Source organism: Phyllopteryx taeniolatus, chromosome 11, assembly GCF_024500385.1.
Source record: "Phyllopteryx taeniolatus isolate TA_2022b chromosome 11, UOR_Ptae_1.2, whole genome shotgun sequence".
NCBI lineage: Eukaryota > Metazoa > Chordata > Actinopteri > Syngnathiformes > Syngnathidae > Phyllopteryx > Phyllopteryx taeniolatus.
Genome location: NC_084512.1, coordinates 24,569,407 through 24,582,353, shown reverse-complemented (window position 1 = coordinate 24,582,353; position 12,947 = coordinate 24,569,407). Strand labels below are relative to the sequence as shown.

Genomic DNA, 12,947 nt, shown 5'->3' with positions numbered 1-12,947 from the left:
TTGTATTTTTTTCTTATCTAATTAGTAATATCAAATTCAACAAAAAATACACATTTTATGTCTTTTTAAAAATGTATTATTATTATTATTATTATTGTTCTTATGAATTGCATTTACATTTTCTGAAATGTTCAAGTGTTTTCGTTAAAAACAATACTTTTATTTTATTTGATTACAAAATGAAAATCAATAGCTTTTTAAAATGTAGTTTTAAAATGATTTTTATTAACATCTAAATAAAATAATGTTCGACTTAAAAATACAACTTTTTCATTATTAAAAAGATCATAGATTTTAATTTATTATTATTATTTATTTGGAATATAATTTTGTATGAACATAATACATTTTAAACAACCATTCATTTTAGGTATGAAAATATTATTCTAAAACTTAAAAAAAAAAAAAAAAAAAATGTTCTTTACATAATGAAAATTCCATTTAAAATGTTAATTTCCATGTTTTTCTAAATCGTACAACCTTTATTTTATTACAATATCAAATTCAGCAGCTTTTTGAAGTCATTAAAAAAAAATCCAAAACATTTTAAAATGTCAACATATATTCATTTGACTTTAAAAATACATTTCTTTTTACTATTAAAGAAAATATAATGATCCATTTTCAAGCTTTTGCTTTCAAATGCTAAATGTTAAAATTGCTTTAAAAATAAAAGGAATATTCTAATATAAACCTATTTGGAATTTAAAAAATAATTACATTCAACAAACAATAAAAAAAAAATGTAATTTATTTTGGAATCTTATTTTGAGTTGAAAATATTATTGTCAGTATTATCTTAAAAAAAAGTTGAAAATCAATAGCTAAAGGGTTCTGTTTTCCCCGTGAGTTGCTAAGTGGCTCGTTTTTCAAAGACGCCGAATGTCGGCATCCGCTTTACGAAAGGCAACGAGGAGAAGGAACATGGATAAATGAATACAATCGTGTCGTGGCATTAATCGTTCTTGTTGGCCTAAGCGTCATTAAGTCGTAAAAGGGTGTGCATCATGTGGGTGCGCTTGCGGTTTGCCTCCTCAAAACAACGTTAACGATGCAAAGTGGAGGCCAAATGGTCTACCCCGTTTCCACCCAAGCCCACTAACTTTTTGTTTCATTTACCCACAAGTCACTTTCGAGCAGTCTTCCGCAATGTTCACGCCGTCCCTGCCAAAAACGAGTTAGTTTTGCCACACGAACCTGGCAAATAGTTTTGTCACGACACCAAAATTCGGACTACGATACTCGTCGGATTTATTTAGTTATTCATAATCACTATACAGCAACATCAAAAAGTAGATGTATATTCAATCAAAAAACACATTTAAACAATGAGAAAAAAAACATCATAAATATGCTGTATTTTTTCATAATGCATTTTGATGTAATAACACAAATCTGCAATATTCAGTTGATATGAAACTTAGCATGGATTGTTAATGCAGAACCTGTTTGTTCTTCAAACATCTAATTTAATACCGAGGGTGTCTTGGTCATCATGCTAATATTGAACTTTGATTTCATCAAATCCAAATCAAGCGGATTGCGTTGCAGCCTTGAAATGAGACCTCTGACCTCTGACCTCTGTCGCCAATTGTTGTCTTTTGTGTCGGAAGCGCGCAATAATCTCTGCGAACTGTCCCTTCAGAAGCCGTCGGTGTTTTCGCCGCCGAGGCCTCCTGTCAATCGGCGCCGTAATCAAGCTGTCGGGGGGGGGGGAAAAAAAAAAGGAGCCTTGTCTTTTTCGCAGGCGTGTCTCGGAATGCGAGCGGTCGAAATGGGCCAATTATAGCGCAGGCGGGAACGTCAGCTCCGATTGCTCTGAAACCCGACCGAACGAGACCGCCTGATGAAAAACACGCAGTGACGACCGCGGCCGCGGGGCACCGGACCGGAATGTGACGTGACGTGACGTGACGTGACGTGTAGTCATCGCACTGACGATTGCTGCTACATTTAGTTGGCAGAGGTGGGAACGAGTCATTCCTTTCCAAGTCAAGTCTCAAGTCCGAAAATTTGAGTTTGGACTCCTTTCGAGTCATTTTACCAACAAAATAAAACAGATTTGAATATCTATGAAATATTTGTTGAATGAATGTGTTATATGATATATTACATTTATAATGCATATTTATTTCTCAAAACAAATTTGATCAGCAAGTGCATTGAACCCTTATAAGCAAACTACGAGGCTGATCGACATTTTTGCAGTGAGTTGCACATACAGTTGTAAATATGGAATCCTACAAAGTGTTGCTTTTTCGGTGCTTGGTCAAAGTAGCCAGTCTTTTCAAGTCACGTCACGAGTCACTGCTGTTCAAGTCCGAGTCCGAGTCCAGTTGCGAGTCTTTTCACATATTGTCAAGTCTCGTCAAAAGTCAGCGAATGTAGGACTCGAGTCCCCGCCTCGGGTGTGCAACTAGGCGGAGTTCAATTTTGTGTGAGAAGCCTCCCGTGACTCCTCCAATGACTTCCTCAATTCTTCTTTTTTTTAAATTTTTTTTATTTAGATCATCACCCAGTCATCTTGGCCACTGGGTCCCTACAGCTAGAATTATGGAGATATATCTATATAGCTATATATATAGCTATATATATATATATATCTATATAGATATATAGATATATTTTTATTTATTTTATTTTTTTTTGCAAAACTCAAATCCACGGGTGGGGCGGCCGGGCTTTCATCTATGTCAAATGAGGAAAAAAAACCCCACACGGATGTTTTTGTCCATGTAAGCAGCACATGTGTTCCAGTTGGGGACAGCGAGTGGCTGATGGGCTCGACCGATGACGCTCTGCTGGAAACGATGCGCTACACACCCAAGAAAGCCGCCACTATTTATAAAAAAAAAAAAAGTATTCAGCCTTTTCACGTTGCTCCGTTTTGTTACAGGTCTTATCGAAAATCCAGACTTTTTAAAAACTAATGTCCAAAATATTCACCCCCTTCACTAACTCCACATTTTGTTGTGTTAACGCCCTATTTTAAAATCAATTAAATCCATTGATTTGCTTAAAATTCTCCACAAAATGGTCTGTAAATCCACAGGGGAAAATGTTTTTTTCCAAATCAAAATAAAAAAATGGCTACAATTTGCACGTGCATTCACCCTGCTTCACTTTTTCCACCTTTTATTATCTTATAGCCATATTCATCTTTTCACTCAAAATGATACATTAAATGGTCCATAAATATGACGTGAAAAAAAATATTTTGGAAATTTTTACTGATTTAAAAAAACCAACTAGTTTCTTAGTATGTAGTCTTATCCCAAAAGGAATTCATTTTCGTAACTAAGTATTCCACACAAAATGATCCATGAATACAAAGAGAGAGAAAAAACACGTGCATTTAAAATGTATGCACGTTTCCCATCTACGAACTCAACTTTCTGATCTGCATAATTATTCACCGACTGTCACATTTTGTTATGTTACAGCCATACTCATAAATGAATTAAATAAAATATTTCCCCTCAGCATAAGCTATAATACCAAAGTGAATGAATAATGATTCATTCACTTTGGCGGCGCCCATTTTGATCCCGCTTCACTTTCCCCACATTTTATGTTCCAGCTATATTCCAAAATGGATTCCATTCACTTCCATTCTCAAAATTCTTCACATAATACCGCATCATTTTCGCCGATGGAAATTCCGTGCGCATAACGTATTTGCTCAATTTTGCTATATGGCTGTAACAGCAAAATGCGGAATAAATGGGAACGGGCGAGTCGATACCTAAACAAACATGCATCTGCACACACACGCAGAAGTACACACATCCTCGCCTCCCCATTAGAATCATTAACAGACCATGATTATATTAAAGCCACACCCACAAGACTAATTTCACTAAGTGCAAAACGCCATTTGCCGGAGTGTGTGCAAAGACGATACGCAGCCGTCTGTCCCTCCTCCTGTGCGAGCTCGACAAAAGCCCCCCCCCCCCAAAAAAAAGCTGCGGGCCTTTTCGCTCGCAAAGTGTGTCTTTCGGGCATCCTGGCGTCTGCGACAAGGGCACAAAATGGACGTTTTGGGACGTCTGTCCGACGTTGCGCTTCAGGGAAAATGGAAATTCGTGGAAGAATATGGTCACGGTGGAGAATTTTGACCAATCTCCTAACATTGGCTTCATTTTGTTCCCGTTTCCGCATTGGATTGTGCCACACCCCGTAGAGATCTGTATAACAGGAAATATATACTGTTTGTCTTTCGCTGCCTTCAGATCACCAGAAATTGGAGCGAGAGGCAAGAATCTGTCGTCTGCTCAAACATCCAAACATTGGTGAGTGTTCGCGCACTCGTGTCGTGACAACAACAAAAAAATGGCTCATATCAAAACATGGAGTCATGTTATCCAGCCAAATAATAAGAATCATAATACATTTGGATTGAAATGAATAGAAATTGACATTCATCTCTTCCAGGGCCCCCCCCCCCCCCAAAAAAAAAATCCAATCAATTTGTTTGTAATGTGTTTCTTTCTTTCTTTACCGTGGGGTGGTAAAATACGGTCATACTGACACAAATAAGGAAGAGTCACCACTGCTCTCAGTGACTGAGTAAGGTGCAATAATATTGCTCATTTTTCACAGAAGATCAAGAATATATGCCTGACAGTATTGTGATATTGTCTGTCTGCATGTGCTGCTCTACCATTTGTGTTCAAATATCCATGGCTTCAAGGGTTATATCGATTCCAAACGCTCTGCTGTTTTCCATTATGTGTTAGCATTGAGCTAGCTAGGGCATTCCTAAGGCAGTTATTTGGTCGTTGAAAATACAGGTGCCATTTTCTTTGTTTTATGTTTAGTTTGACAGGAAAATGTCAAACGTTGAAGAGTTTTTTTTTTTAAATGTTGACTATCTTCCAAACTGCTGCGCTTGAATCTCAAGTTTGCGCTCGCGAGCGGAAAGAAAATATTGTCCGACGACCCTGCCCATGAAATATCGACCTGATTTCTCGACATAAATGAAAGTTTGCTCCTATTCTTCCTGCGCTAGTTCGACTCCATGACAGCATCTCAGAGGAAGGCTTCCATTACCTCGTCTTTGACCTGTAAGTACACACATTGCATTTTTACTATGAATTATGCCGCCGCAAATAACAATGAAATCAACTAAATGAAGACTATAACATTGCCTACCATAGCGATAGCCAATCGAGTGCAGATACAGTATGACTCTCTACTGTCCAGGAGCGCTGCATTTAATGTGACGGCGGTCTTGGGAAATCCTGGGACACCATGACGTCATTGACAAATCATTTCTTTATTGTTCCCTTTTTTATTCTATTTTAATTAGGATGTAATCGACTCTGCAATAAGGTTGTAACATAACAACGTGACAAAAGTGAAGGGGTGAAATAGGAGTTCTTTTTATTTTTAGGAAATGTACAAAAATTTGTAAAATACTTTCTCTCACATTGTTTGCATGGATAATTTTATGTTGAATTTTGAGGTTTTTTTTTGTTTTTTGGTTTTAAAGCATTTTGTAATATGCAAAATGTGTGGGGGAAAAAGTGAATTGTGAGTTGTTTTTATTTTCAAGAAACGTGCAAAAATTTCCAAAATCTTTTTCTTTTATTTGATTCACTCCGTATTTATGGAGCATTTCTAAATTGGAGCTTTTTTTTAATGTGTAAGAAACATGCACAATTTACCAAAATATTTTTGTCACTATGAATTTATGAGTGAAAAAATCCATTTAATCCATTTAAGAATAAGGCTGGAAGGCAGTGAAAACAAAGGTGGAATTTATTTGCAAACTTTTTCCCACAAAATACAATTTCATTTTGTCATTATAAGATATTATGTAGCAAATGTTTTTTTAAGCATTATTGTTTTAACATTTCTGGACAATTCCGTGACTTTTTTTTGTTTTTTTTTGTTTGTTTTTTTGCATTGGTGTCACAAATATATATCCCCCCCCCCCCCCCAAAAAAAAACAATAAATAAATCAAATAATAAACATGTTCAGGTTCATTTGAATAAAAGCACATTGTGAAATAGTGTGTTTCTTTAATTACATCATGTAAAATAATGTTTATATATGACATTTTTGTAATTTGAATTGCATAATTGTGTATATTTCTGCAAATTTGTATGTACAGAAATCAAAAGATTTAGTTGTGATAGATATAGTGCATTTTTCTTTCTGTCAAAGATGACACAATGTGTTAATCTTGCGGCGTATGCCATACGCTTTCAGTTCATATGGATTTATGAATACGAACTGATGCGCGCGTGCGTCTGTGCAGGGTGACTGGCGGCGAGCTGTTCGAGGACATCGTCGCCAGAGAATATTACAGCGAGGCAGACGCCAGGTACGTCGCGATCGATGCCCTCGTCTTGCTCATGCCGCCCTTTGCGCCTTGTTGTTTTTGGTTTCCTGGCACCGTGTCAACATGCGGCCCTCTAAATGCCATTTTAGGAATAAGTCCCAAAGCGGTGGCATGAGCGTTTGTTGACGAGCAGCACCACCCGCGGAACGCACGCTCACAATTAAAAGGGACGCAATCTGCTTTTTACATTTGAAAAAGGAAACAGGAAATCCTCCCACACGGCCCATGAAGGGCTTTGTTTTTTTTTCCCTTTCCTTGTTGTGGGAAGTCTGATTTCATCATTATTCATTCAAAAGCAGGACATTGTTACAAATTGACAGTGAGGAAAATGCACAAACATGAATTGATGTTTTGGTTTTGGTCCGTTACAGCCAAAATATGCAAAAATGGTCATTGTTTTCTAAATGTCTTATTTTGATTCAAAACAAAGATAATAACCCTAACCCTTCATGGAGAACTCATCCGATGTTTTGAAGGAAGTATAGCCTGTGTGTGTGTGTGTGCGTGCGTGCGTGCAGCCACTGCATCAATCAGATCCTGGAGAGCGTGAGCCACATCCACCAGCATGACATCGTGCACCGGGACCTGAAGGTGAGACATTCTGACACGATTGCGTTCTTTTTCCTCTCCTGCGCCGCCCTTACTCGTCATTCCCGCCGTACCCGACTGCAACCCTCCTCCTACTCGCCTCCTCCTCTTCCGGACGAGCATGACGACAGCGGGACAGATGCTGTTTTTGGCGCAGCATGACATGATGTCGTGTGACGGTCGCACCCCGCCCCCCCGCGCCCCGCGCCCCGCGCCAACCTCCCGCCGAGGCGGAATGACTCACCCGCGACCGCATTCTGACCTCATCCGCTGTGTTGTGACGTGCTAACGACACAGTGAAGGATAGCGAACGATCGTCCCTCCCCTAATAAATCTTCAGGACGGCTCTTGCGCAGGGATCCTGCAAAATTGCCGCAATGGAAAAGATAGCGTTCGGTCATCTGTGCCTTTCACACAGAACCCAGTGGAAGTTCACATTCAATTTGCGATCGCCACGTCAACTTCCTTCAGGCATTCGGAAGACTCTCCCATCGAATTGCCACAACAGAAGAGCGAGCGTTGAGTTGTCTTTGCCTTTGACAAAGCACGCCGGGAAATTTGAGATTGCCAGGTTGACTTCCTTCAGACCTTCACAAGCCTCTTTCACACAAAATTCAGACCTTGTTAACACTGTGTTGCATGATGAAGGAAAATGGCTCATTGGTCCAAATTTCGACATTTTCACTGAGAGGTGTACTCACTTTTGTTGCCAGTGCTTTAGACATTGATGGCCGTCTGTTTTGAGTGGATACAAAATGTGCACTTTTATACGAGCTGCACACAAGTGTTATTTCTTCAGTCTTGTCCCATGGGAAAAAAAAATGTCATACAAAAATGGGACTTTTGTCACATACTGACGAAAGTTTATATTTTTTTTGTATTCCACTGTGATGAAAGTCAAGCCGGAAGTCGTTTGATGACGTCATGTCTCAGAAAACTACCCACAGCAGTTGCGAAATAGTATCATTATAATCTCTTCTTTTATATTCAAATGGCAACTCAAGTGCTCGCCGCTGCCCCCTGTTGATTTGAAGTGTCAAATGCAAGCACTGGTTTCAGCCGCCAGTCGCCGAAACGTGTCCTCGGTTTGCCTCCGTGGTGTCGACGGGGCTTGCTTGCCTGATTTAAAAAAAAAAAGAGAAATAATGAATTAAATAAACAGGGGGGGCGGGGGGCCGTCTGGGCTGGGTTGCCATGGTAACCCTGGGGCGAGGTCACCCAGCTGCTGCAGTAACGACTCATTATTTATCTCGCGTCGGCTGCGGCATGGAAACGTGCATTCGCCAGTCAACGTGTTAGCTAGGCATCCGACTGCATGGGCGCTGATGTGCCGTGTGCCGTGTGCGTGTGTTTTGGTTTGTTTGTTTGTTTGTTTGTGTCCCCTCCCCTCCAGCCGGAGAACCTCCTCCTGGCCAGTAAGATGAAGGGAGCGGCAGTGAAGCTGGCTGACTTCGGCCTGGCCATCGAAGTGCAGGGGGACCAGCAGGCCTGGTTCGGTAGGTCCAAAGTCCCGTCAAAACACGCGATTGCGTTCCAAAGTGGAAAAACTCTGGCTAAGTGACGAAGCGCGGGAATCTGCCATACGCGGAACATCACGTGGCCTAACGGAGAAAACCGGTGCGTGGGCTTCCTGTGTATGCTGCTAGGTTGCGCATTCTGTCAAAATGTCTAGCAGATTCGAAACATCTCATGGCGAGATTTTGCCAACGATGATGATAATCGGAGTGATTACGTGAACCATTAGAAGGAGATATTTATCTAGAAATAAAAATGATCAATTCCAGATTGTTTTCAACATAAAATAAATGCTGAATGGATGAACTAAAGTTGCGCTTCTGTTTCCGTGTGGGCAGGCTTTGCAGGAACTCCAGGCTATCTGTCGCCAGAGGTGCTGAGGAAGGACCCGTACGGCAAGCCCGTGGACATCTGGGCGTGTGGTCAGTATCAATGGCCTCCATTTGACCAATTTCAAACGAACACGTAGGCCGTCATTTTGACCTGTGTGCGTGTGTGTGTGTGTGTGTGTGCGCGCGTCAGGCGTGATCCTGTACATCCTGCTGGTGGGCTACCCTCCCTTCTGGGACGAGGACCAGCACAAACTGTACCAGCAGATCAAGGCTGGAGCGTACGACGTCAGTGCATTTGTCTCTTACATGCCAAGTTCTCGTGACCTCGGTGCCATTTTCCGAGCGGAAATACAGATTTCACGCAAATAGTGGCCTCCTCTTTGAGAGTAAACCGCTTATCGCTTCAATGAATAAACGCCACACCTCGAATGAGCCACTGACAAATCGAGTGGGATGACTTCATTTTTGTGATTTTGCATTGGACTGATTTCTAGTTTTCTGGCAGCAATGAAGTCTGTGGGATTTGTATCTTGATGATTTATATTGAAATGGTGGCAGTACTACTTGTTTTTTCTTTGCGGTCCCAATTAATCAATGAAGGCAATTTAGTCCAATGACCAAATAATCGTCATTGTAATGAATCATTGGAATAGAGTGTGTTTGTCTACGTGCTGTTTTTCCAGTTCCCATCTCCAGAGTGGGACACGGTGACACCCGAGGCCAAGAATCTGATCAATCAAATGTTAACCATTAACCCCGCCAAAAGGATTACGGCCGACCAGGCGCTCAAGCATCCTTGGGTCTGCGTGAGTTAAGCACACTACATCTTCTTCTTCTGGAGTCCTCGCTCTTTTTTCCACTTTTCCCCTCAAATGAAGTCATGCGCTGACTTCATTTGAGGGGAAAGGTCTCACAAAGTCACTTTCCATCACTTCAGAGGACAAGACACTGGATTGCATTAATTTCCTGGAGATAGCAGACAGCGCTCAGGGCTGGGCAATTCATCAATTCTATATATACGATATGGACCGTAATTTCCCGTTGTATAATGCGCACCCATGTATAAATACGCACCTCCCAAGTTGACCTCAAAATTCCGTAAAACCCTTCTACCTACGTGTCATGCATTTTTACAATGCATGATTTTGCTTTTACCCATATGATCAAAACATGAAGTATTTTCTGTATTTTTTCAAAGAATTATTCTGAAGTGAAGCACTTTATTTGATAAACGTAATACTTTTTTATTGACTTGCTCTTATTTTGAAATTCACAGCCCTACTTTTATTTAGTAAATGAGTAAACACACAGTTGTGCTGTGCACATGTTTGATTACCCAGGCAGAATTTGTAAGATGGGTACAATTCTTTCAAGAAAACATGAAGGGCTAGGCAAAACACATTTAATTTTATTTTAACGGGATTCAAACGAAACTGTCATGCATTTCAGAAAAGCATTATCATTAAACCAAACATAACCATAAAGAAATGAATGATGGTTGTCGTTCAGTGATCAGTCCTATTTTAAAAAAAAAGAAAAAAAGATTTCACAAATTCTGCCAGGGTATGTACATCTCTTCGCACAACTGTACATATATGCAGTCATATTGGAATGAAAGTGTAGGCTACACGTTTCTCATAACCTCTAGGTGGCGGTGGCATATGAGAATGAAAGTGTACAGCTTTTTCATAACCTCTAGAAGGCGGCATACATTTATACAATGTGAAGGTTTTTTTTTTTTTTTTTTCCATTTTCCCCTATACCTATGTATAATGCGCACTATTGGCTTTTGACAATTTCTTGGGGGAGAAAAGTGCATTATACATGAGAAATTACGGTATATATGTCGGAATTTTAGAAATATTGTTATGTAAGATGGAGTAAATGAGAGGTCTTCAATTTGATAGAAGTGGCTTTAAAAAAAAGAGCTTTGAAAAGTGTTAAATTTGGATAATTGAATTTTTTTGCCATTCTAATGTACTCCTATTGCATTCTTTCACTTCAACTCCAGCAACGCTCCACCGTGGCTTCCATGATGCACCGGCAAGAGACCGTGGAGTGTCTGCGCAAGTTCAACGCCAGGAGAAAACTCAAGGTGGATGTTCACAAAGACACACAAAATGAATTAGCTGATGTTCCTATCATTTTATAGGCATAATTGCTTTGCAGGGAGCCATCCTCACCACGATGCTTGTGTCCAGGAACTTCTCTGGTAAGTAGCAGATATTTATTTGCTAATTCTGAAAACTCAAAACGGCCAAATGGACTCCAGTCTTATTGATTCTTCAGTTTGGGTAGCACACATCAGAGCGTTGCCTCAATCGAGCGGCCTTCTAGACTTGGATGCGTGAATGACTTTGGGGTTTTAATGCGTCTGTGGAAGTAAAGCCGCTCCCAGGGGCCCCCGCCAACTGCTTTCCATCGGTCGGCATCGATCCAGACGGAGTGACGGCTCCAGCCGGGACCCTACCGTACATATGGAAAGCTTAAAGGCGACGCTGAAGAAAGACCCAAAACAAACCGTCTTAGGAGAGGTTTAACGCTATTAAGCGTCTCGTTCTCTGAACTACACAAGTACCTTGAAGACTGGCTAGCATGAGAAACTAACGTAGTTTCTTGTTAAACATCACAGATAGTTAGATATGATTCTTATGCATCACATCAGTCATATATTTTCCAACTCAACGTCCTTTTTTTCCCACCAAAAGCTGCTGAATTTACCCGTTGAGAGTCAGCTCGCTGGCTTGTGTGAGAACAAACGCACTAAACAAACAGTTATTGCGCGTCACGCCAGTCAAAGAAGATCCAAGTCGTCGGCGGCTAGCATAAGAAGCTAACGTAGAAGGCTACATCTTGACTCATAAAGGAGAAACCTGCCACAATAAAATCATTTGGTAACAGAGCTTTGATCCAATTGGCCTTAAGAAAGTGTTCAAACATAACAAACATAAAACACTCTACCTCGTGAGCACAAATGAAAAGCATACGGTGGCTAGCAGGGGAAGCTAATGTAGCGCTCTGCTTTTTCACTCAGTCGGCGCTCTTTCTTGTCGAACATCACAAACACGTGTGACTCAAATGCACCACAGCAGTCACGTACGATCCAAAGCTAATCGAGTGGTCCGTAGCTTCACTCAGGACTCCTTGTTGTCAAACAGCAGAATGGATTTGGTGGACCGCACCAGTCACAAAATATCCAAATCAGTCATTTGTTCACAAAAAGCTGCAAAATACAGGCCAAAATTGTGTATGTCAAATTGCACTTCTTTTGGTGCATGCAAACGGAGGTACAAACTTGAATTTAGTCCTTCAACAAGGCTGCCGTCCCACCTCCCAAACCGTGACCCCCGCCCCACCCGGGCCCCCCACATTGAATCCCTGTCTGTCCCGCCGTAGTGGGACGGCAGCACACCAGCCCCGCCGCCGCCACCACCAGCACCGCCGCCATGGCGCAGGAAGGTACAACTGAGCCACCTACCGCCGTCTTTGCATCCGGCCGGGTTTGTCGGCATGCGGTCTGCGGCCCGACCGGACCCCTTTTGATTGGTCGTCATCTCATAAACGGAAGCCAGAAAGGAAACTTTTGGTGCTTTTGCATGTGTGGATGCTTGGATTTCCTGCCTCATCTTGCACATGCGATGGAGTCCCTTACCCTGACACAGTGAACCCTCACCCACTCGCCCATTTTTCTGCTGACCGTCACTCAAAGAATTTGCTGAAAAACACAGCGATTCTATTAGTGCTTATCCGCATATTTTGGCTCGCAAAGACAGATTTTACAATATACCGTACAGTACGGTGGTCCCTTGAGGTACGAGTGACCCACTATCCCACTTTTTCGAGATTGGATGATTTTGATTGACTGACTTGTGAGCAAACATTGGAGATACAAGCACGGTATCATGCCTGTGAACTCACTTCACAACAAGCAGCGTTTTGGCATAATTGATAATACATTTGCCAAAAAGTGGCTTCAAGCTGTTTAATACCACTCCCGGTTAAAGAATTACACGCTGTTTATTTAAAACGGCCACATAACTAAATCCGCTAACTTAATGCTAACACATAATGGGAAACACCAGAGACAGGCTAAAGAGCAGCGTGCGTCTATGTGGCAATTTCAAGGAACGCGGTAACACGTGCAGACAATGTAACAATAGCC

General features: G+C 41.2%; 1 protein-coding gene across 13 annotated transcripts in view; it reads left to right on the top strand.

The window, feature by feature from the left end:
- LOC133485664 (calcium/calmodulin-dependent protein kinase type II subunit gamma-like) overlaps positions 1-12,947 on the top strand; it is a 32,113-nt gene that overhangs the window by 7,139 nt on the left and 12,027 nt on the right. For 7 of the 13 annotated variants that reach the window (XM_061789728.1, XM_061789726.1, XM_061789727.1 and 4 more), the window contains exons 3-13: positions 4,233-4,292; positions 5,012-5,066; positions 6,267-6,332; positions 6,869-6,941; positions 8,332-8,434; positions 8,792-8,875; positions 8,976-9,070; positions 9,469-9,591; positions 10,797-10,880; positions 10,955-10,997; positions 12,182-12,244. In XM_061789728.1, coding sequence (XP_061645712.1) covers positions 4,233-4,292; positions 5,012-5,066; positions 6,267-6,332; positions 6,869-6,941; positions 8,332-8,434; positions 8,792-8,875; positions 8,976-9,070; positions 9,469-9,591; positions 10,797-10,880; positions 10,955-10,997; positions 12,182-12,244 — 849 coding nt within the window. The remainder of the gene's footprint in view (positions 1-4,232; positions 4,293-5,011; positions 5,067-6,266; positions 6,333-6,868; positions 6,942-8,331; positions 8,435-8,791; positions 8,876-8,975; positions 9,071-9,468; positions 9,592-10,796; positions 10,881-10,954; positions 10,998-12,181; positions 12,245-12,947) is intronic. The other 6 variants (XM_061789732.1, XM_061789729.1, XM_061789730.1 and 3 more) reach the window with 1 other exon arrangement.